The sequence below is a fragment of the Cydia pomonella genome, chromosome 28 (genome assembly GCF_033807575.1).
Source record: "Cydia pomonella isolate Wapato2018A chromosome 28, ilCydPomo1, whole genome shotgun sequence".
In the NCBI taxonomy this organism is placed as follows: domain Eukaryota; kingdom Metazoa; phylum Arthropoda; class Insecta; order Lepidoptera; family Tortricidae; genus Cydia; species Cydia pomonella.
Window position 1 is genome coordinate 4,877,195 of NC_084730.1, and position 23,315 is coordinate 4,900,509.

At 35.7% G+C, this 23,315-nt stretch overlaps 2 protein-coding genes across 2 annotated transcripts in view; both read right to left on the reverse strand.

Annotated features, from left to right (window-relative positions):
* LOC133532942 (synaptotagmin-7-like) overlaps positions 1-23,315 on the reverse strand; it is a 940,830-nt gene that overhangs the window by 825,824 nt on the left and 91,691 nt on the right. The window lies entirely within an intron of this gene.
* On the reverse strand, positions 3,357-3,671 carry LOC133532883 (uncharacterized). The gene has a single exon (XM_061871743.1). The coding sequence runs from the start codon at positions 3,669-3,671 to the stop codon at positions 3,357-3,359; it is 315 nt and encodes a 104-aa protein (XP_061727727.1).

The window sequence follows — 23,315 nt, forward strand, 5'->3', positions numbered from 1 at the left end:
TATGGCACAAACGTATTCTTAGCAGACGAAATGCAGACTGTACGATCTTTATCTTTAATACTCGTAGTATTATGTCTTTAATAGTACCACAAATGTTTGAATTACTATTTAGGTACAACTCACCGCTTCATTTAAGTGAAATTTCATGTTTTATCCCAAAACTCGGTAGCGAAGTTTAGGAAGAGATTTTTACCTGTAATGAAAAAGAAAAAGGTCATCATTAAAATTACCAGGAAAACGTATAAATAATAAAGTAAGTATTGAATACTTTTAATTAGCGTTTGTTAATAAAAGTAATCCAAATTCAATCCAATTCTATCAAATTTAGGATCGTTATTTTTTTTCCTTTGGTAATAAAATGTAGTAGGCACATTAGTATAACTTAAATCGACCGAGATATTATGGACCATAATTACTTTTTGTATTATTTTCAAGCTCCCGATATTTCCGACGCAGTTACATGCATCGTGTTCACGGATAACTTAAGATAGAAGGTGGGTGTCAAAATTGTGTAGACTGCGCTCGGTCTACTCTAAGTATGCTTAAAAGTAGTAAATAAAGTCGCGTTCTGAATTTCGATCAGTATAAAACAAGCCTCCAAACCTTGGCAAACTTTTTTTTTAAATTAAAAGCTTTGTATCATTTTGTCAGTCAAAACCTTTGTGACAGAACTTATGATCTGACTAAGCATGAGCTTTAAGTACGGTCACATCTGAAAATATCGATACGAGAAAAGTGCCACAAATATGTATACACTACCTACCTTTAATATATGGGCAATAAAGTCGTGTATACATATTTTGGCACTTTTCTCGTATCGATATTTTCAGACGTGACCGTACCAAAAGTATAAAAACAAACGAATCGTGATCAAAGACGATTTCACGCATAACATTTTCGTGGCCCCTCATAATCTACGAGTATCACTATTTGTTATTCATAAAGTTTCATGACACCGAAGTAATTCGGTGATATAGGACTTTGTTTCTTTAATGATATGCCAGAAGTTTCGAACATTAGCATAATTGCCTTTCAAATTGGCTTTTCATTGTGATTATTTTCGGGTCTGTTAAACAAAAATGGTGTGTTTTAGGCGACCTTCATAAATGACGAGTTTTGGTCGAAGCGTGTGAAGTTCCGGCAGTTCCGCGGCCGGCTCTCTAACACAGCGGGGTTGTGAAATGCATCGCAGCCATAGTGTTTTAGTTTTTAAGGTATTTTATATAATATGTATGCTAGTATTAAGGTATTTATCTATGGGCCAATAGTTGCGTGATAATAAAGATTTTAATGAAACCTATTCAAATATCGAACATCTCAAAACCTAACCTCAAACTGACTTCATTTGTACTAGTACAGTCAGCATCAATAGTAGCGGATGAAACAACGCGCCAAAAGTATCTGACATCTCAGACAACTTTTCCAAATATAGATACATTTCTAAAATTCACGTTCCAAAGTATATCTTTTACATTCTCAGTTGTTCTATATTAAAGACATCAGTTTTTGTTAAGCTGTTATAGAATGGTAGATATTTATGAAGCATTATTTGATCCGCTACTTTTGATGCTGACTGTATCCATCGAGATGACGTTTTAAAGAGTGAGAGATTATTTGTCTATAAACTAATAGTTGCCTGAAAATAAAGGTTTTTTTTTTCATTATTAAATGTTTATGAGAGAGGTAGGAGGTTTGTGCATGATGCATGAGGGGGAACGCAGCATACTCGAAGTCCGTAGAACCGATAGGATAAGGAACACAGAGCTGCGCTTCAAAATTGGTATCGCAGATGTGGGTGTGAAGCCGTGGGCGTGGGCCGCCAAGCTCAAGTGGGATTGAGCTGAACACATCTGTCGCATGCACCCGGATAGATGTCAAAATAGCGACTACATCACTCGAGGCTGAGGCAAGCCACAAAACGAGATGTTGAGACGACCTGAAATCATTTTGTGGTGACTGGCAGGAGCATGCACAAAGTCTTTGCCCAGGAGTGGGATGCAATATAGGCTAAAAACATATTTATGAATGTCGTTAATATAATCTCTATTGTCACCATATTAGTTGTTGAATTTCAAAGCTCCTTAGCGGAGATCTTATTACAAATTCAACTTTGCAAAACTCTGTTAGATTTTGTCTCTTCCTATCAAACACAAATACCAAAACGATAGATAGAGACAAACTATAATTATGTGCTTGTTACATTTGACAAACGTTTGTAAATCATGGTCTTCCTAATATTGTCCCAGCTTTATGCCACCGTTCATGGGACCCCAGAACTTGGGTTAGGCACTTGTTTTTACGATATTGTCAGCCATTTTACCTTCCAACCCACAGGGGAAACTAGGACCTATTGGGATTAGACAAACTATAAATTTTATTGGACATTGTATTCGAATGAATGATTTGAACAACTGACTTTTTTGAAGTAATTTTGCTACTACTTATTTACTTTGGGATTGTCGTTAGACGCGAAAATTATACTTTATAAAAGGGAGTAAAAATCAGTGTCATATTAACAAAATAGGTACAATTGTTTATTTGTATGAACCTACTTTATGAGAACGTTATTTTATCACCAACATTTAGTTCTCCGATAAGTCTACTTTAGCTAATACCTTTCAAACTTAGGGTACTTTTCAGTGACACTCTTATTTTTCACTGCCATCTAACGAGTAGGTTTGGTAAAACATGTACAGTTGCAATTTTGACAGTCCAATACACTTTAATTATATGTATAATATAGGAAAGATAAAAGATCCAGCGTTTGTCTTGTGTAAGATTCAACCATGTAAAAAAAAGAATAATAAATAAATAGGGGTCAAATTTACCTTGAAAAGGTCTCGTATTTTTGGCATGTTTTTATTAGGTAACATTTTTCCGAATATTACATAGAGTTATACAAAACTACGTTTGCAAAATGGCACTTACTCCCCTTGTTGCACAATGTACTATAGTATTACGATACTAATTAGTAAGTAACAAATTACTAAGTTAATTAATAAGTTATTCCGCCAAATATAGTACTTATTACTCACTAACCACAGCTCCAATCAGATTCGACTAACTATAAATGCCATCATAAACGACCCACGTTTACATGAACATTTATCTCGCCATTCACTAAGCTATACATTCCATACAGGCTTCTATTGCATCGCATGAATGCCCTGGCATGTTGCCAGATTGGCAGCTCATTTGACACCTGTTGTATGGCCTGTTGATAAAAAACAACCTGTTGTTTTGATGGATCATTTTACACCTTTACCTTTATGTTTACCAACGTCAGGCTTCCCAGCCTAGTTGGTACGTCGGTAGTGACCCTGCCATGAAAAATATTTGTTCCTGAATTAGGGATGTTATCTTCTTCTTCTTCCCTCTCTCTTTTCTTCCATTCTCATGCGCCAGTATCGTCTGTCCTCGATTTTCCGTGGATTTAATTGGGCTCGCTCTAAATCCTTTGACACGGTGGACCACCAGGTAGCAGGCCGGCGCCCTGGTTCTCTTTTGGTCTCCTGGAGGGCCAGCGCCTTATTCACGACATGGTCATCGTCATACCATCTCAGTATCTGTTTGGAGAGTTTCTCAGTGATGGGCGCTATTTTGAAACTTCGTCTGTGTTTATTACGCACTTTATCAAGTCTTGTTTTTGCGGCCCATCTCAGCATCCTCATTTCGTTGGTATGGACTTTCTGTTCGTGTACCTATTTCAGCGCCCAGCACTCAGCACTATATGTTAAGGCAGGTCTTATTACCGATTGGTACACCTTGCCTTTAGAAATAGAATAGAAAGAATAGAATAGTCACAGATGTTTTGTGAGATCTCACCATCTTTTTTTATACATCTATGCATATAATTTTACACAGATCAACCTACGCCCACAGTAAGCTCCGTAAAGCTAGTGGGTACTACGATATATGTAATATATTAATATTTATCTCTAAGGGGGTAGGCTAGTCCTGCCAGCCCCACTCCTCGAGGAACCCTATTCTAAATCTTTGATATTGAGTAGGACCCCGGGGAGGTCTCTTTTAGATCCGAGATATTTTGCCCTGTATGGGACCACTCCGCTGCATTCCAGCACCACGTGAGAAGCTGTCTCTTCTGTCTTCATGCATCCTCGGCACAGGGGACTGATATAAAAAGATGTATGTTAAAAGAGGAGGGGAGTGTCTTTTCAAAAGGGGTTATTTCTATACGAAAACCATACAAAAATATGCTCTTTTGAAAAGACACTCCTCAAATAGTCCATAACCTGTCATGGTTACCATTCTCAGTCGGGCCTTCCCTAGTTGAAGGAGCGCCCTTGTGAGATTTCCCTTGATGAAGACTTTCGCATTTATTTTGAACCCTAAAAAACTACGATTGCAAAGCCAGGACTCATTGAGATTCAGCAACGAACCGACGAAGCATCTCGGAAATTGCATGAAATATTCCACTCGTTACGTATGCTGAGTATACTGGCACTGACGTCGGGACGCGGAGCGTAAAGCCCACATATGCAATTCTTTTTGCAACGTGTGGAAAAAGTTGCTTTACTGATTCTGAAAATAGATACATAGAATATTCTTTATTGACGCGAAAGATACAGCTTAAAGAGAAACAAATGATTAGTAATAGAGGCAGAAAACAGGCGGTCTTACCGTTAAAGAGCGATCTCTTCCAGACAAAATATAAAAAAAAATATATATATAAATAGTCCGTGGTGTACACTTAATTATACGGCTAATGATGATGATGAAATTTCCTTTTGCAGATTTGGTCCTTTTAACTCACAAATTGATTTAAAAAGGGGAGCCAATTACATTTTCGATGCTTAACCTTAACTGTACCTCCTCCGGAGTTTATACGGATAGTAACTTAACGGAAAAATATTTACCTGTGATACGGTATGTTTTTGGAAATAACAGTAGGTTTAATTAAAGAACAATTATCAAGCTAAAATATTGTGTACAAAACTGAATTGTTTATAGATTGTTCGAGCATGCTATAGCGACGTAAAAACAGCGAATTTGGCCTGGTAGCCCCTTAAGCGTGAAATAGTACTAGACAGACAGAGTTACAATCGCATTTATAATACAAATATTACGAGTAGTAGGGATCTAGGGACAAGATAGTTTGCCAATAGTTATCATCAATATACTTTTACTTACTTACTTCACTGGCTCAGTGACCCAAACAGGATCTTGGCCTCTGACACAAGAGAGCGCCGCTCTGCCCTGTTCTGCGCCACTTCACGCCAGTTGGGTATTGGCTACTTGACTGTTTTTTGTAAATAATGTCAAACGTTCTTGATTTTCCTGAGGATCAAATGTCTACATATATAGGACTCATGGCATTTAAGCAACACAAAGGTCAGAAATGAGAGTTAAAGGCTGACGCTCGCAATCGACGATTGAAATGCCTCTAACAAAATGATAAGGTGATGTGACTTCATATAATATAAGTCTGTCCTAAATGTATGGAAGATCAAGGAAATTGCCATTTTGATCCTGAAATATTGCGTTTATGTATATAGTTGTCATACATTTATTTTTCAATAAAATGTAAGGAATCGAATGGTATCATTTTCTTTTCTATTTTTTTTGCGACTTCGGAGCCCTGTATTTTTTTATAATCCCAATATAATTTTTTAAATTCCACTTTATTATAATGGATGGCTCATTTTCTATCCATTTTACTCAATTTTGTTATAATAATCAACATGTGTCAAGTACCTAATTCCGACGGCAGACAGGTATCGGCCTGTCGGTTGTTCGGAACTGACTGGCGGACTGTTAATCAATGGGCTCCATTAGGGCTTCGTACTTACAACAAACTCATCACTGCCTGGTACCAAATATTGCGTGTTTGTTTTTAATAGGTTTTTATAGAAATTATGCCTTCAGTCTTCAGTTATACCGAGGACATATTTCACAAACGTATTTTTATGTTAAGAATTAAATTTTCGGCTAGTTTAACTTATAGGACTGCAGAATATCAGTGCCTCTCCCATAGGGTGAAGGTGCGACCAGACCGCAGCCTAAAAAACGGTCACGATACGGAATCGCAGTGACGCGTCGTATGCGTACTGTTTTTGACGCATTCTCCCCACACCGCTGTCCCTGTCCAAAACCAAATCAAATCCAAATGAACATAATAAAAAATATTATTCAAAATCGTTATTTAAAAGTTAATTCTACCATCTAATCATAAGGAAACAACTCAAAATTTGCATCTGATTACTTTGCCTCACATGTGGATAAAATGCAACTTTCTCATCCTTTTTTAAACAATCACGAGACCCACCTGCTGGTGTGGTGAAAAAGGCTTTTTTCAAATTTATTTTATGTATGTTTTCCTCTGTTTATAATTACCAGGGGTCGGACAAAAAGTGCGGGTGACGTCAAACCACTTATAGGTTGATTTCAAATAGTATTTTTGATTTTCATAAACAATTATCACTTATCATTTATCAACCTCTTTATTAAACGATATCGCCACTTGAAATGAGTAAGTACGTTTTTGACTGACACATTGTCAATCAGATGAACAATAAATTGACTTCGTTATTGTTTAGCTATTGTATCTTCACGATTATATTTAGCTAAAATTTATATTTACTAATGTATAAGAAAACGCTCTAAAATGTCATCTTTACTCGAATATTGTGGCAATCCCACAGACTTGTTCTAACTAATTTCAAATAATTATACCTTATGGTAACAAGTTTCGTGAAATTTATTTTATTCACTACATCACCCTACCACCTGTATTATTAATTCCATGGATTTATTTACGATTATTTTGTTACTTCATTAATACTACTTTGTTACTACATGTCACACGGAAGTTTAAATACAAACTCAAACATCATCCTGTGTGCAAGATTACGTCATTTTTACGTCATCCGCACTTTTTGTCCGACCCCTGATAATTACTTGATGTTATTCCAATGACATGAATAAAAAAATAATCACAAAACTTTTATTTATGTTAACTTTTCTCTATCTCAACACACTTTTCCCCCTTTTTTGCCATGCTGCCCCGGATTTAACATAGCAACTCATGTGTTGCGATAATTTATGTAAAGTGAAATTATAGGTACTTATAGTTATAGCCGTGATATAGTTATCTGCCTTTGTAGCTGTAGATTATATTTTACATGAGAATCAATAAATCAATCATAAATAAATAAATATTATAGGACATTATTACACAAATTGACTAAGTCCCACAGTAAGCTCAATAAGGCTTGTGTTGTGGATACTTAGACAACGATATATATAATATATAAATACTTAAATACATAGAAAATACCCATGAGTCAGGGACAAATATTCGTGCTCATCACAAAAATAAATGCACTTACCAGGATTTGAACCCAGGACCATTAGCTTCATAGGCAGGGTCACTACCCACTAGGCCAGACCGGTCGTCAAAAAAAGAAAAATTTTAACTAAAATTTCATCTCGTACAAAGCTATATTCCGTCACATTTTTGGGGACAAAAAACAAGACATCGAAAAGAATGTAGACCCGTAACAATTGAAATATTTGTTGTTGGCTAAAATATGTATACTCCACAGACCAACGTATTGTAAAGGGAAAGAGTCCCGGAAACGTAGGGTTGCAGGCCGCGGATAGAGATACGCGGCCGGCAACCCCGTTTCTCGCCGAGATATGTATAGTGCTTTTCTCAAACTTGCAATTAAAACAAAAAAAATGTAGTAAATTTATTTTGGGTCCTACTCGGCTCGCCACTCTACCAGCTTAACCATACGCGCGTAAGTCCGCGCGCCTGCGCGATGCGCCACCGCCGTTGCTTAGCAACGAATATGCGCAACAGATCACCGTACCAAGCTAACTGATGGTAGAAGCTAGTTGATGGTTGGATGGCAACACGCTGTGTCACAATTTGACGTTAAAAAACAAAAGAAGGTGGCTTTACAGTCCTAGGTGTGTGAGGCAGTATGAAATTCCTTTACATATCATCTTCACTCATCGCACCTGATATGTAGTATTTCCGGAACTAATTTGACGTAAGTCATGTCATCATTTCATAGCAAGTTTGAGTAAAGATAGTTTATTATTCAAGTGGGCATATTACAATGCGCTTATGAACGTCAAATAAAGCTACACCGGCTCTAACCCTACACCTCTGACCCGAGAAGATTTAAATCCCCCCTCAAGGAGGGTATCCCAATATGGACCAATATATGGACTGTGGTGGAATGGATACACTCGTTGTAGTTTTCTGATTTTATATTTTTTTTCTTCAATCAACAAGATCACTAATATCGACTACTCTTAATGACTGCTAGACTGCCACCTTCGGAATACTCGCCTGCAGATATTTTTTTCATCTGGTAGGGCGATAGTTCTGAATTCAAACCCATAATTGTCAGTTATATTCAAAAAGGTTTCCAACCTTCACAATATACCATAACAGGTATATAGTAAAGTAAAAGCGGTTATCTGCCTGTACAGGTATTTCTGTCCCGATTATTCATGGCTGGCAGACAGGGGTGGGCTATTTATATTTATATTTATTCTATAATACAGTAAAGGCCAAGAAATATGTCTCCCGAAGGTCAACGTTGCTCATTTTAAGTAAGCTAAGTCTCAAGCTATATTAAATTTTAACCGCCAAAGACGCCTTTTGACCGCCAAATACGTCATATAACGCGCGCGGCTACAGCCCAATATCAACCTTCATGCGTACCGACAAGGTTCACGATTACACGCCGCGTACGATAGGCGTGGCGTTCAAAAGGTTAAAGCGCAGAATGTTCAAATAAACTTAAAATGCTTGTGGTATTATATCAGTACTATTAGTAGTAGTTAGTTTTTTCCTATGCATGTTTCAATCACTTAATCTATTTATGTATAGTTGTAGTTAATAATGTAATGTAGTGTAAAAAGCCTCGAACTGTTTGAGTGTTGTTGCACACCTGTTATTGGTGCATAGATATCATACGTGGCGACTATACTTGTTACTTTGTAGCTTTGTTTATTTACTGTTGGTGTGTCTTATAAAATAAAATAAACAAAATAAACAAAATAAACAAAATAAACAAAATAAACAAAATAAACAAAATAAACAAAATAAACAAAATAAACAAAATAAAGAAAATAAACAAAATAAACAAAAAAAAACAAAAAAAAAACAAAATAAACAAAATAAACAATATAAACAAAATAAACAAAATAAACAAAATAAACGAAATAAACTGTTGACTTTTGTATGAGTTCGAAATTTCCTGCTACCTAAAGGTTGTCTGGAAGAGATCGCTTTTTAGCGATAAGACCGCCTGTTGTTACCTAGTTCTATTTTCCTTTAAAATTCATTTGTAGTTTCACATGTATGTAAAATGTATATTTGTTGGTGCAATAAAGAATATTTACTTACTTAAACGAAATGAACAAAATGAACGAAATGGACGAAATGAAGGAAATGAACGAAATGAACGAAATGAACGAAATGAACGAAATGAACGAAATGAACGAAATGAATGAAATGAAATAAAATAAAGAAAATAAGTCCAATATTGACAGCTTACTTAGTCTTAATTTTGCATATACGGCTCTGCATCGCTTGTTTTTGTATCTAAGGAAACAATTTGATTATTCTATCAATGTATCGGGTTATTTTCAAAAGGTTTTTGGGGAGTTTTATAACAATGTGTTGTAATTGTGATTTTAATTGCAGACACATATTCAAAAAAATAAAAATTCTTCTTCTTTCTCGCGTTGTACCGGCATTTTGTCACGGCTTATGGGAGCCTGGGGTCCGCTTGACAACTAATCCCAAGATTTGGCGTACCTTCCAACCCAGAGGGTAAACTAGGCCTTGTTAGGATTAGTCCGGTTTCCTCACGATGTTTTACTTCACCGAAAAGCGCGCTGGTAAATATCAAATGATATTTCGTACATAAGTTCCGAAAAACTCATACGTACGAGCCGGGGTTTGAACCCGCGACCTCCGGATTGCAAGTCACACGCTCTTACCGCTAGGCCACCAGAGCTTAGCAAAAAAAAAAGACTAAAAGAATATGGTGATTTTAAGACCAATTTTTACAAGAGCTGATTTCTTTCAATCATGTATCGAGTACGGTAACGGTTTTTCAAATATAATGAATATTAACAATATTTGTTTTGGCTTTACTAACACAAATACTTTTTCTTAAAAAAAACTACTTAAGTAACATCAAGTTCAAGGACATTGGATGTTGACTTCCCCTTAAGCAACGCAATTAACAACGTATTTTTCCATAGCGAGTTCTCAGGTAAAGAGTTTTGTACCCCTAGTGTAACATTATTCGACAGCGAGACGTGACGTTACGTCTTAATTCTCATTTTGTATGGGATTTTGATTTTCCAAAACGTCCCGCTTGACGCGCTGTTTGTAAATCCCATACAAAATGAGACTTAACGCAAACGCGTAAGTCACGTCACGCTTTCGAAAAAAATTACACTAGGGGTTCTGAACTTAACCGAAGTATATTTTAAACCGGTTCCAAGCCGTAGAATATTTTTTCAGCATCTACTCCTACCTGATTCATCCACCGAGTTCCCGCCCCTAACCCCCCCCCCCCCCCCCCTCCCTGACATCTAAATATGTATCAAAGCTACGAGGCAAACAACTTATCTGATAGACGTATCAGACGTATTATCATAATTACACTGTTTAGGTTTACAGAAACTATAATAGATTAGAAATTAATGCGGAGCGGGTGTGTACGTCGATGCTGGTATCTGCGGGCTACCGCGAAAACCCAAATTCGTCAATTGCAGGCAATTTTTCTGTCACTCTATTTACGTCTTAATGATACTAAAAGTGAAAGATTCCCGCAATTTGCGCATTTCGGTTTTAGCGGTAGGCCCACTGAGTAAAAGAAAGATGGCGGGGTTGGTGTTGCCAGACTTGAAAATGAATACTGTTTGAGATATCGATTGACACGCCGCAAACTTATGAATTTTACACAAATGTACATTTACTTTTTTCCTTTTTAGGGTTCCGTAGCCAAATGGCATAAAACGGAACCCTTATAGTTTCGCCATGTCCGTCTGTCTGTCTGTCTGTCTGTCTGTCTGTCTGTCCGAGGCTTTGCTCCGTGGTCGTTAGTGCTAGAAAGCTGAAATTTAGCATGGATATATAAATCAATAAAGCCGACAAAGTCGTACAATAAAATCTAAATTTTTTTTTTTTTTAGGCTACCTCCCCTACACGTAAAGTGTGGGTGAATTTTTTTTTCGCTTCAACCCTAGAGTGTGGGGTATCGTTGGAAAGGTCTTTCAAAACTAATAGGGGTTTTCAAGAAACATTTTTTGATAAAGTGAATATATACCATAGGTCCAAAAAATATGGAAAAAATCGTGGAAGTAGAGCTTAAGAAAGATATTAAATGAAAACTATAGCGGACATGATCAGTTTAGCTGTTTTTGAGTTATCGCAAAAAGTTTTCCCTTCATAGTTAAAAGACTTATTTTAATTAGGTACTGATTATGCAAATTTGCCTATTTGTTTAACTCAGGTGAAAGGTACCGTTCCATCCCTTGGTTAACAATTTACTATACTTTAAGCTCCAGTTTAGCTTATTGTGACGGAAGAGTAAACGGAACCCTACACTGAGCGTGGCCCGACATGCTCTTGGCCGGTTTATTTTGTATAAAAATTGATAGTTCTCTGAAGCGACTTAAGTCTCTACAACAGACTAGAGTCGAACCAAGATAAGTTGGCAGCGCTTTTGATAGCCCAGACGGTGTACTGATTATTTTAAACTTCTATAAAATTATGACGTTTACTTGACACTTGCACCGTCTGGCCTATCAAAATCACTGCGAACTTATCTTGGTCTTACTCTGGGGTCTCTAACAAGTTAAAAAAAAAATATTAGAGTTCAAAGTGAGTCGAATCTCATAGAAGAGGACTCAGAAGTCTCGAGTATTAAACAACACTTCGCTCATGTCAAACATGTAAATATTAGAGATGCAACGAATATTCGGTCACTATTCGGTATTCGGCCTATTCGGCCACAATTTCACTATGCGGCCGAATACCGAATAGTACGTTAACACGTAGATAACGGTAAATGAGAGGTAAAAAAAACTACAAGCAATCAATTATTACGACCAGTATAATCTTTCAGACTACCTTTATATTCATATACATAGTACAAAAACATGAGAAAAATAATACAAAATATATTTTTTTACACACACGACGAAAACTAACGCACCGCGATATTCGCAATCCAATACGCACTGCGTGCAGAATAAGCGCAATTTCTATAAATCGGCGCGATCCGAAGAATGATTAAGACACGTTTAAGAACTTGGAAAGATCTTTAAATGATCGATAACTAAACGACATGTCAAAATTGACGTTTATTTTGATTCCGCTGTGATCCCAATAATATCTATCGACGATATTTCTAACGTCAAAGTGACATTGGACATCAAATCGAGCTGCCTCTGTCAATTATACAACATATAAACGATATCTAAATGAGAACTTATCTAAACCAGAACTTATCGTTATCGTATTTATTTCTTCGAATCGAGCGGAATCACTTCCTACAGCGAGAAAAAAGATGCAACTTGCACAGTAGGGCACGCACGCGCCGCGGTCGAATTTACTTCATTTTGGTAAAACTTCTAGCCGAATATTCGGCTATTCGGCCGATGACTCCTCCGGATATTCGACCAAGTCACTATTCGTTGCATCTCTAGTAAATATGTATCAAGCTTAGCTTTCGAGACAAACAACTCATCTGAACGACGTAATCAGATGACGAAAGAGGTCAAGCTCACGGCTGAATAACAATCATCACATTTGCATACGACTTTATTTGACGTGGGTTCGCTTTACATTCATAATGAGACCTAATCCTGTTATACAAGAGTCTTATGCCTACAATTATTTAAAGCGTTGAATTATTGTTCTTTATAGCGATATATGACTATTTTCATTTAGCGACAATAAGAGATAGGCTTTGGTGACAAATCAAATCATTATAATAATATTTTGATTTATGTTTTTAAGTAGGTATTACATACTAATATACCAATATAGTAATAAATTATAAACTTGTACAATGCCTCAAGGGCCTATTTTAGCTTCAAGCTAGTTATTGTAGTCCGCTGTATATATCCATTATGTATATTGTTATTGTAAATAAAATTAACTGAAATAGATGTCATATATTTATTTTCACGTCAGCAGCTCGAACAAGGGTAATTTTCTGCTTAAAAACAGTGAGCAAAATCACATTTTGCCCACTGAGTGAGACCAAATAACATTCAAGTGACCTTTATATTCGAATGTCATTTCAACGTGCGGGGCCTAATACAAGTTCGAAGTATTTGGATTCTATTGTCTTAGACCCCCGAAATAAGTCATACCGCATCGTTCCAAAACACTCTACGAGTCTTCATTCGTAATATTTAATTAATGAAATAAAAGTTTAAAATTTAATAAAAACATCATATTTTACGTATTTTATTATACAATCAAAACAATGAACTTACACAAATTTACGCAATTGTTACTTAGTACATAATTCTACTTAACTACTTTTAACGATCTCTACTATATAAACTTGCAGGATGCCAGTCGAAGCCATACTATACGCGACCAGGGGTGAGCCAAGACACTGGGGCCAACTCAATTTCTGATAATGATTGATGATCTACCTAAAGTTTTAAGTTTTGCTGTCTGCCTTTTGTACGCTGATGACCTGAAGCTTTTCCTGGAAGTGAAGTGTGGGACCGATTGCAACAGGCTACAGAGTGATATTAATGCTCTGGCTGAGTGGAGCGTCATTAACAATTTGCACTTTAATATAACCAAGTGCAAGGACATGAAGTACTCTAGGGCTAGGTCACCCATCCATTACGAAGAAAGAAAGAAGAAGAAAATGCTTTATTACGCTACTGAACGTATGTTTTACAAACACCAATATACCAATAACTAAAAAGATCATAAAATAGGCTGCCTAGCCAAGATGCCCATCGTTTGACAACGAAATGCTATCTGTTTCTCTATCAAATATAGTGATAGCGTTTCGTTGTCATACATAGCGCAAAAGATTGGCATCTCGGCAAGGCCCCCAGATTTTATAGCAGACAAAAGGATCCCTAGAAAACGAAAACAGAGAATATTTAAATACTAAAAGATTAGAATAAGGATCCAATTTGTCGAAAATCTCAGTCGAATATAATTCATGTCACAGATAATTATCTCCGAATAAGTTCGTCAGAGAATGATAACTTTCTCAATATTGAAATTTTGATTGACTCCAACTTTAGGACCGTTGTCACATTTTGTAAACTTTCTAAGGGAGATTTCAGCACACTTAAGAGGAAAGGGGACGACCGTTTCTCCATAAAAAAGTAGTCCTCATTTTCCTCTCTTAATTTTTACATAGTTTGATATATATTAACCATAGCTATAGCCCTTCGTTTAACTTTTTTAATTTTTTGATTATTATAACAATAAGGAGAACAAATTTCTTAAAAAGGTTTAAATTAGAAACTACACCTGTGGTTGATATGCATCAAATTTATTATTTATGGACCCGGGTACGTCCTTAAACTACGTCCAAAAGAGAGGTGGGCAATGTGAATGTCATCTCGCTCTGTGTGGTAGGGCAAACCAGTAGATGTCATTCCAGATCTAGAGCAGAGCCCAACTTTACTGGGGAAGTACCTCCACCTTACAGAAAACCGCAGCCAAATAACACTAGACCCTACTCATAGTGTTGTGTTCCTGCCTGCCTACTGAGACTGCTTACCATTAGGCGGGCCGTATGCTTGTTTGCCATGCCTTTATTCATCAAATAAGTGACAAGTAGCTAATTCATGACTTTACTTGGATATTGTGAAAAATAATATTAACTTGCTTACGCCGTGATTTATTTTGATTCATATTTTGCGCAACACATTGATTTCTACGTAGTACTTATAAATGTTGTTTGCATTCGGCTTCCGTGATGGTTTGTGTACGCAGCGAAAGGTTAAGCACACAGCGATGGAAAACAAACGTAGTTTGTTACTATATTATATAACGTTTGCATAGTTATGTTTATTTATTTATTTAAACTTTATTGCACAAAAGAAAAACTTAATGTACAAAAGGCGAACTTAATGCCATGAGGCATTCCCTACCAGTCAACCTTAGGGCAAAGCAGAAAAGATTGTAGGTGGTACGTTTAAAACTAAAAGAAATTGTTATTGAAAGAATTAGAGTCCTAATACATGTATATTAATTATAAATTACTTAAATACATAAAGATATATACATAAGTTACATAAATAAATAAATATAAATATATTTCTATATAATATACACAACCGATTCGTAAGACTGATACTTAATTGATCTTTGAACTGCCAACAAATAAATCACGCACAGATTTTTTGAAAGCAAACTTGTTGGGAGCTTTTCTAATGTTAGGGGGAAGACCGTTCCAGAGACGTGCTGCTTGAATGGCGTAAGAGTTAGACATGAAGCCTATTCTATGAGGGGGGATAGAAAGAGAGAGATTGCCAGTAGAGCGAAATTGCCGGTCACGAGAAGCACCATAAAAGTGAAAGAAGTGTTTAAGGTATTCAGGGGGTTGTGGATCATTGAGAATACGAACGATACGATACGAGATACGAGACGATAAAAAATACGTCAAATGTTAGGTTAGATACGATATGGGTATTACGAACATACGAATATTACGTATGCTATAGAAAAACCTCGGATCTGTCCAACGTATATCGTTACTGTTCAACGTGGGAACGTATGGGGACGTTTGTGCCGGGTACTTACTGGATTAGGATATTATTACCGTACTCACTTTTTTAATTAGTTTTGACGATGCGTGTTGCTGATGATTTATGTGTTAATGGACATTCTGTTTTGACGAAACCTGAGGTGGATGAGCTTTCTGTAATGTGACGAAACCTGAGCTGTGGATGGTATGCTATTTTTTGGTTAATAAAGGCTTTTTTGAAAACATGGTTTTCAATCGAAATAGGACAAATTTCAAACTTTCTAGAAAAGGTTGAGCACAATCTCTCTGCTTTGCCTAAAGGTTGACTGGTAGAGAATGTCTCATGGCATTAAGTTCGCCTTTTGTAATATAAGGTTTTCTTTTGTGTAATAAAGATTAACCCCCTTATGAATAAGGCTAAACGATTATTAGCGGCTTGTCAATTTTAGTAGAAGTTTATGAATAAACGTCTACTAAAATTAACAAGCCGCTAATAATCGTTTGTCCCTTTTCAACGTAAGTATTGGTACGATGGAAAGGGACAAACGATTATTAAACTTGTCAACTTTAGTAGACGTTTATGAATAAGGGGGTAAATAAATAAATAAAGCAATGGAATACAAACAATGTAGTTAGTTATCATATTATATAAGTTAGTGAGTTATAAGTTTATTTATAGCCTATTTTTAATTTATAAATAAAATTGTAATTGTTTAGTTAGTGAGTAATTTTGTATGTAGTTTGTATACTTACAAGGAAAGGTACCCAACTGTCCGGTTCCGATTTGATTTATATATATTATAGAGTAGTCTAAAATAACGGAGTCGTATTTTTTTTCTGCCCATCTCAACCTATTGGGAGAAATTGTCCTCCAAAGTACTAAAAAGTCACTTAATCTTCCAACTCCTATAGAAAGTGATGCTCAAGCAACTTGCTAGTTAATGGCTTGTTTGAGTATATGTTTGAGAACAGGAAAAAATAATGTACACGTGTTTTGTTATATCTGCTTAAACTCAAGTTTTCCTCAAAAAACACCCGTCTTTATGTGTAACTTTAGCGATAAGATATTATAAAACTTCGAATGTCGATTATTTTCTTTATTTTATTTCTGAAATTTAGTATAGCCCTTACTAATGACGTGGCACATCATCAGAAAAAAAATGAGGACGAAAAGCTGCTCCCTTATCCTGCCACGCAATACTCCACGTAATATACCTACGTATCGTCAACGCAAATGTAATAAAAGCCACCTTTCATTGTGTAGTAGATCACACGCTTGATTTCCATCGTCATAGTATAGGCACAGATGAGATATATTAAAAAAAAAAATTTAATTTATGATAAAAAAAAATCTTAAATGCATGTTTGTTGAACTGCTCTACCTCCTCATTAACCGGCAACATACGGCATTCATCACTCTTTTTTAGCGAATTTCAAATTTTTTTTGTCCACTAATAGGTGAGGTGTCCACTAGTATGCAACTGTACTTCAACTATTTTGTGGTGCGCGTGCCGCGACCGCTGCAAGGAGTGCAAGGGACCATCGAGTGCGGCGACTTCTGACCGAAGGGTGTCGTGTTTCGGAGGTTCCGGAGCAAACTGCCGAATCCGGCACAAGAGCAGACGTATCAACGGAGCCGAAAGTCTTTGTAGCCAGTTATGAAATTTAAGGAATGTACCTATGGGACTTGGTTGCCTGGTTATAAGCGATTTTTGGCTTTTTTATATATATGTAAATAGAAGAAAATAATCACTGAAACTAATTCACTAAAATGGGACTCAAAACTAACAATTAAGTCCTGCTTTAGACACAAATCAACAAACAAAGCCTGCATTTAGCGAAAACCAATTATATTCATACAAACAATACGCCAAAGCTTATAATAGCCTAGTTATCTCGAAATCATCATTTTCTAATTTAAGATTCAACATAATGGAAGCTATTCTGACTTCCGTGGAAGGTTAAACATTATGCTGATGAAATTTAAACATATATTGTTATCAGACTGTTATGCCTCAGCGAATAGTTTTAGATTCTAGATCGTAACTCTGCCTTTATATATTTGCATAATATTATACGCGGTTTGTGAGAGGTATATTACAAACATTATTAGTAATGTTGGTTAAGACTAGAGTTTTTTTATTAAATTTTCTGTAGCCTCGAGTCCTTTTCGAGTCTCTCTCGAGTCGTCTTCACAACTTTTATATTCTTTTATAGAATATTATAAAGGAGATAAAATATACTTTTTAGTTTAGCGCAATGACCCAAAATGAGCCTTGGCCTACAATGCATGAGCATTTTACCTAGTCCTGTGTAGGTGCGGGTCCCTATACTGGTGTGAAGTATAAAATAAAATATATATAATTTAATTTTTTTTTATAAAAAAACGGATAAAATTGATGACCTCCAGTCTGCTTCCGTCCTTTAAGTCACATTTTAATAGGAGTCCAAAGAGGCTCAAGACTCGAATCTCAACTCAAAAGACTCGAAAGTCTTTTAAGCGTAATGACTCGTAAAACTAAAGAAGTCCCTAAATTTGAAACTCGAAAGATTAATGAAAGGATAGGGTTTAGGGAAAAATAAATCCCATCAAAAACATTTTCATGTAAAATGTAGCCAAGACGAAACCATAAGGTTTGCACGGTCAAAAAGTTATCAGATCTTGTAGAGCCAAGCTTCTAACTCTACAAGCCATAACTTCACAAACTACACATTAGTCAAAATATATGGCTTGGCCGTTTCGCTCGAAGTCCACTCATCATCTTCCTCGCGTTGTCCCGGCATTTTGCCACGGGTCATGGGAGCCTAGGTTCCGCTTGACAACTAATCCCCATAATTGGCATAGACACTAGTATTATAAAAGCGACTGCCATCTGACCTTCCAATCCAGAGAATAAAATAAAAAATGATAAATAATAAATGATTGATTGATTGATTGATAAACTAGGCCTTATTGGGATTAGTTCGGTTTCCTCACGATGTTTTCCTTCACCGAAGGTACAGCACTGGTACATATCAAATGATTTTTCGTACATAAGTTTCGAAAAACTCATTGGTACGAGCCGGGGTTTGAACCCGCGACTTCCGGATTGAAAGTCACGATAATTTTGTTTATCTGCGGTGGAAGCATGGTTTCATTTTTATCACTTGTCACTAGGCCCGTCACTTTCGCACTTACATACTTGTTAGAACGTGACAGGCATGGTGACAAATGATAAAGAGCCGACCATCTTAGCCCTACTGCTATAACCCAAGTTATGAGGGTTCAATAAAAAGGTGAAGCATTTTGAGAAAAGGTACATAGTGTCCTTGCGCTTCGCTTTGCTCATCTTGGCGGGGCAGATCTTTTAAGCATCAATGAACGAAATTAAATATCTCGTAAAAGGTTTTCAGTAAACTTATATTCAATATAAAGCCTCAGACTGAATGTGGGTCACAGTTCCCTGTCCAAAGCAAGACTGGCTAGAAGGAGGAATTCAATATAACTTGGGCACAAACGCATTTGTTTTATTGAAACGAAGACCAAGATATAGTGCTGTACATAAATTGAGATCGAGATGGGGCTGAGGAACTGCAGGTTGTATAATTCACTTGTAAGATTTATAACCATGGGTTACCTATATTGAAACTTTTAAAATCCAATACGGGACTCGGTAAAGTTTTGCAGAAGGATGAAGTTTTACCAATAGAGAAAACCCGTAGATTTTCTTTATTATTAGTACCACGAAATATAATTGGGGTAGGAATAAAAAGATTTGTAGAAAAAAACTATAGTGAGAAAGTGCCTAAGCTTCAAAATGCGGCTTTTTATTACTCGTGAAATCGCCCTAAAAAAACTCGCATGTGAGTATCTTATATCTGATACTACTCGTTACTACGTTTGACTTTTTTCCATTTTTGATTATTGTACAAAATTGGTGCGTAAAACAGACTTCATACACAATTTTCAATTCTCTTCAATATTATAATACATATCATTATTATTCGATTTTAATACAAACGATAATTATAATGACATAATGGAAAGTACAATAATTGACATCAATAGCTGGATGAGCGATCACAATCTTCAGATCAATTTCGAAAAAACGTATCAGTGAAAGAACATGTGTTAAATAGCCATATGCCATCCTAAGAGTTTTAGTCCTGTGTCGAAAGATGGCAGTAAATTTAGTTGACTACAAAATTTACTTTCATAATCTATACATCTTACATAAAATATTATGTAATAAGCATATTACAATGTAAAGATCATGAGCAGTGATCGGAACTATGGGAGTAAAACTTTAACAAAACTTATCAAGCGGACGTAAAAAGAGTGCTTATAGCCTTAAAAATATTCGAATATCTAATATGAATGTAAATATTTTTATGGCTGTATGTACTATACTATTCCTATCCCTATGGACATGAATATTTTTAGAGCTGTATGCACTATTTTATGTCCGCTTAACAAGTTTTGTTAAAGTTTTACTCCCATAGTTCCGATCACTGATCATGAGTATAAGTAAATTAATATATCAAAGTAGGCCTCTACGATTCCCCACCTCTTAAAGTACGAATTAGTAACATAGAAACGTCGATTGGATCCACTGAATCGGAATGTGATATCGATAATCGGATGAAGAGAATCGAGTAAGGGCTCATCAGATTTAGGATTCGGTAAAAGGGCGTGTAACTTAGTAGGTAAATATGTTGCTATAGAATTTAACCCTTTGTGTCTAAGAGAGTGAGCTCACCTTTCAGGGTTTAATAGGATATTTTATTAATTATTTATTTGAATGAACAAACTAGTGAATAATGTGTTTATTGTTTGTCTAGGTAGGTATATAGTTATTTACAGACATATGAAGTAACACTCTGCTCGGGTCAAAATAATTATCCTTGTCTTATTTTTTGCCCCCAGAAAATGTGATGGAGTTAGGGCTTGCAATTATCCGTCCATTTTTGTATCCGGATATTTCGAATACTTGTTATTTTATTTCATGTAAATTTGACTACATTGGATTTTAATGCCAGTCAATACCTTCAATAAATTGGCTTCTAATTGACGTATGGTCTTGATGATATTAAGAAAATCGAATATTTATCTAACTGATAAAACAGTCTCTTCTTGTTGGGATATACATTGCATTTAAGGTCGATCAAACCTTTCATTGCAGATTTATTCTAAAGCAAAATGCTTTACTACTAATTCACTGCTTCAGTGACCCAAAAAGGATCTTGAGCTGTGACAAACACCACTCAGCCCTGTTATGTGCCACTTCCCGCCAGGTGAGCAATCCGAGGGCGAACAGGTCTATTCGGGCTTCGTCACTATTATCGTCACTAATATATAGACGTTCTCCACCCGGGTGCCCTACGTATGATCCTCTCACAGCTCGATCCCCTCCCATTTTGTTACCAGCAAGGTTGTGTTGCTTTAATCTCGCCAATTGTCATGGGTGGTTCAACCAGCTTCTATAGCTCCCTATTTTAAATGCAAAATGCTAAAACGTTATTATCATATCTGCTATACACCTTCATCTAGTTCGGCATTTCAATATTTATCGAAGTTCTTCCCCGCTGGATCCATACAAGAGTTCTGCTTTTGTTAACAGTTTTAGTTTTGTTCGCATTTTATAAAATAAATATTCGTACGCTACCAATAATGAAAGTTACTTTTATGGAGCTAATATAAGGCGATATGCATAAGATTATCCTCGTATATTTAAAAAAATAGGGAGTAGTCGACAATAAAGGAGTTTTTATAACGTTAAAATGTATTGAAATAAAAAAACTCGACTGGCAACGTCGTTTTCAATCTGACTTTCAACGTGTTTCAAATTGTTTTTAAAAAAAATGTAAGGATATTTTTTGTCATAAATGGTATTCGAATTATTCGTTTTATCCGGATATCAACTTAATCATTATCCGGATAGAAATAAAAGTGAACGGATATCAGGATAAAACGGCTATCCTGATATCCGGATGCAAGCCCTAGATGGAGTGTAGCTTTTTGTATGGGTGATTTTTCTTTTTATTTTTCTCAAGTAAATATAATCTACAGCTCTGCTAGGCATGCAATAGCACTCGACTTTTTATTTATTTATTTTAAAAGCCACCAATACAAGCATGACAGAGTGGTCAGAAACAAGACAACGAAAATAATTTTGACCCACTCACTTGACTAATTCTGTCAAGTGGGGTAACCGAGGACGGATGGGGCTATTTATTTGACTATAAAAATAAATAAAAAGCTTTTATTTCTGTCCAGATATTAATAAAATCCATTAAAGTAAATTAAAATTGTTAACTAAATTAAAATTATGAACTAAATTAAAATTATCAATTAAATTTAAATTAGATATCAATTAAATTAAAATTATCAATTAACTTAAAATTATCAATTAAATTAAAAAAATTCAATTAAACTAGAATTATCAATTAAATTAAAATATTTACCTACTTGTCATAGTGGGATTTCGCTCAATGGCCAAATATCGCGGGCTGTGACTATGAACTAATAAAATTGATCCTAAGTCTGATAAATCCGGATTCAAATATTGTAAAAAGTACACTGCTATCAGCCACCTTCATATAATTGGGGAATATTCCTGTCCTCAGTTAACTCATAAATCTAGTATAATTAAATCAGTCTTGAACGGTGGGGGGAAATGACCGAACGGGATAGTCTTATGTATCTTTCAGTAGGATTAGCAGAGAAAGCGCTATTACTGTTTGTCCATGTCACAGTCTCATTTTTAGGGTTCCGTAGCCAAATGGCAAAAAACGGAACCCTTATAGATTCGTCATGTCCGTCTGTCTGTCCGATTCTGTCACAGCCACTTTTTTCCGAAACTATAAGAGCTGTACTGTTCAAACTTGGTAAGTAGATGTATTCTATGAACCGCATTAGGATGTTTACACAAAAATAGAAACAAAACAATAAATTTTAGGGGTTCCCCATACTTAGAACTGAAACTCAAAAAATCTTTTTTCATCAAACCCATACGTGTGGGGTATCTATGGATAGGTCTTCAAAAATGATATTGAGGTTTCTTATATCATTTTTCTCTAAAATGAATAGTTTGCGCGAGAGACACTTCCAAAGTGGTAAAATGTGTGTCCCCCCCCCCCCGTAACTTCTAAAATAACAGAATGAAAAATCTAAAAAAAATATATGATAAACCATGTAAACTTCCACCGAAAATTGGTTTGAACGAGATCTAGTAAGTAGTTTTTTTTTAATACGTCATGAAATAAAAAAAAAAAAAAAAAATTTCATCATACCCATACGTGTGGGGTATCTATGGATAGGTCTTCAAAAATGATATTAATGTTTCTGATATCATTTTTTTCTAAACTGAATAGTTTGCGCGAGAGAACCTTCCAAAGTGAAAAAAAGTGTGTCCCCCCCCCCCCTGTAACTTCTAAAATAACAGAATGAAAAATCAAAAAAAAATATATGATATACATTTCCATGTAAACTTCCACCGAAAATTGGTTTGAACGAGATCTAGTAAGTAGTTTTTTTTTAATACGTCATGAAATAAAAATAAAAAAAAATTTTTCATCATACCCATACGTGTG

Coding starts and splice junctions, on each gene's coding strand:
- LOC133532883 (XM_061871743.1), bottom strand. CDS start 3,671: ATGAGGATGCTGAGATGGGCCGCAAAAACAAGACTTGATAAAGTGCGT.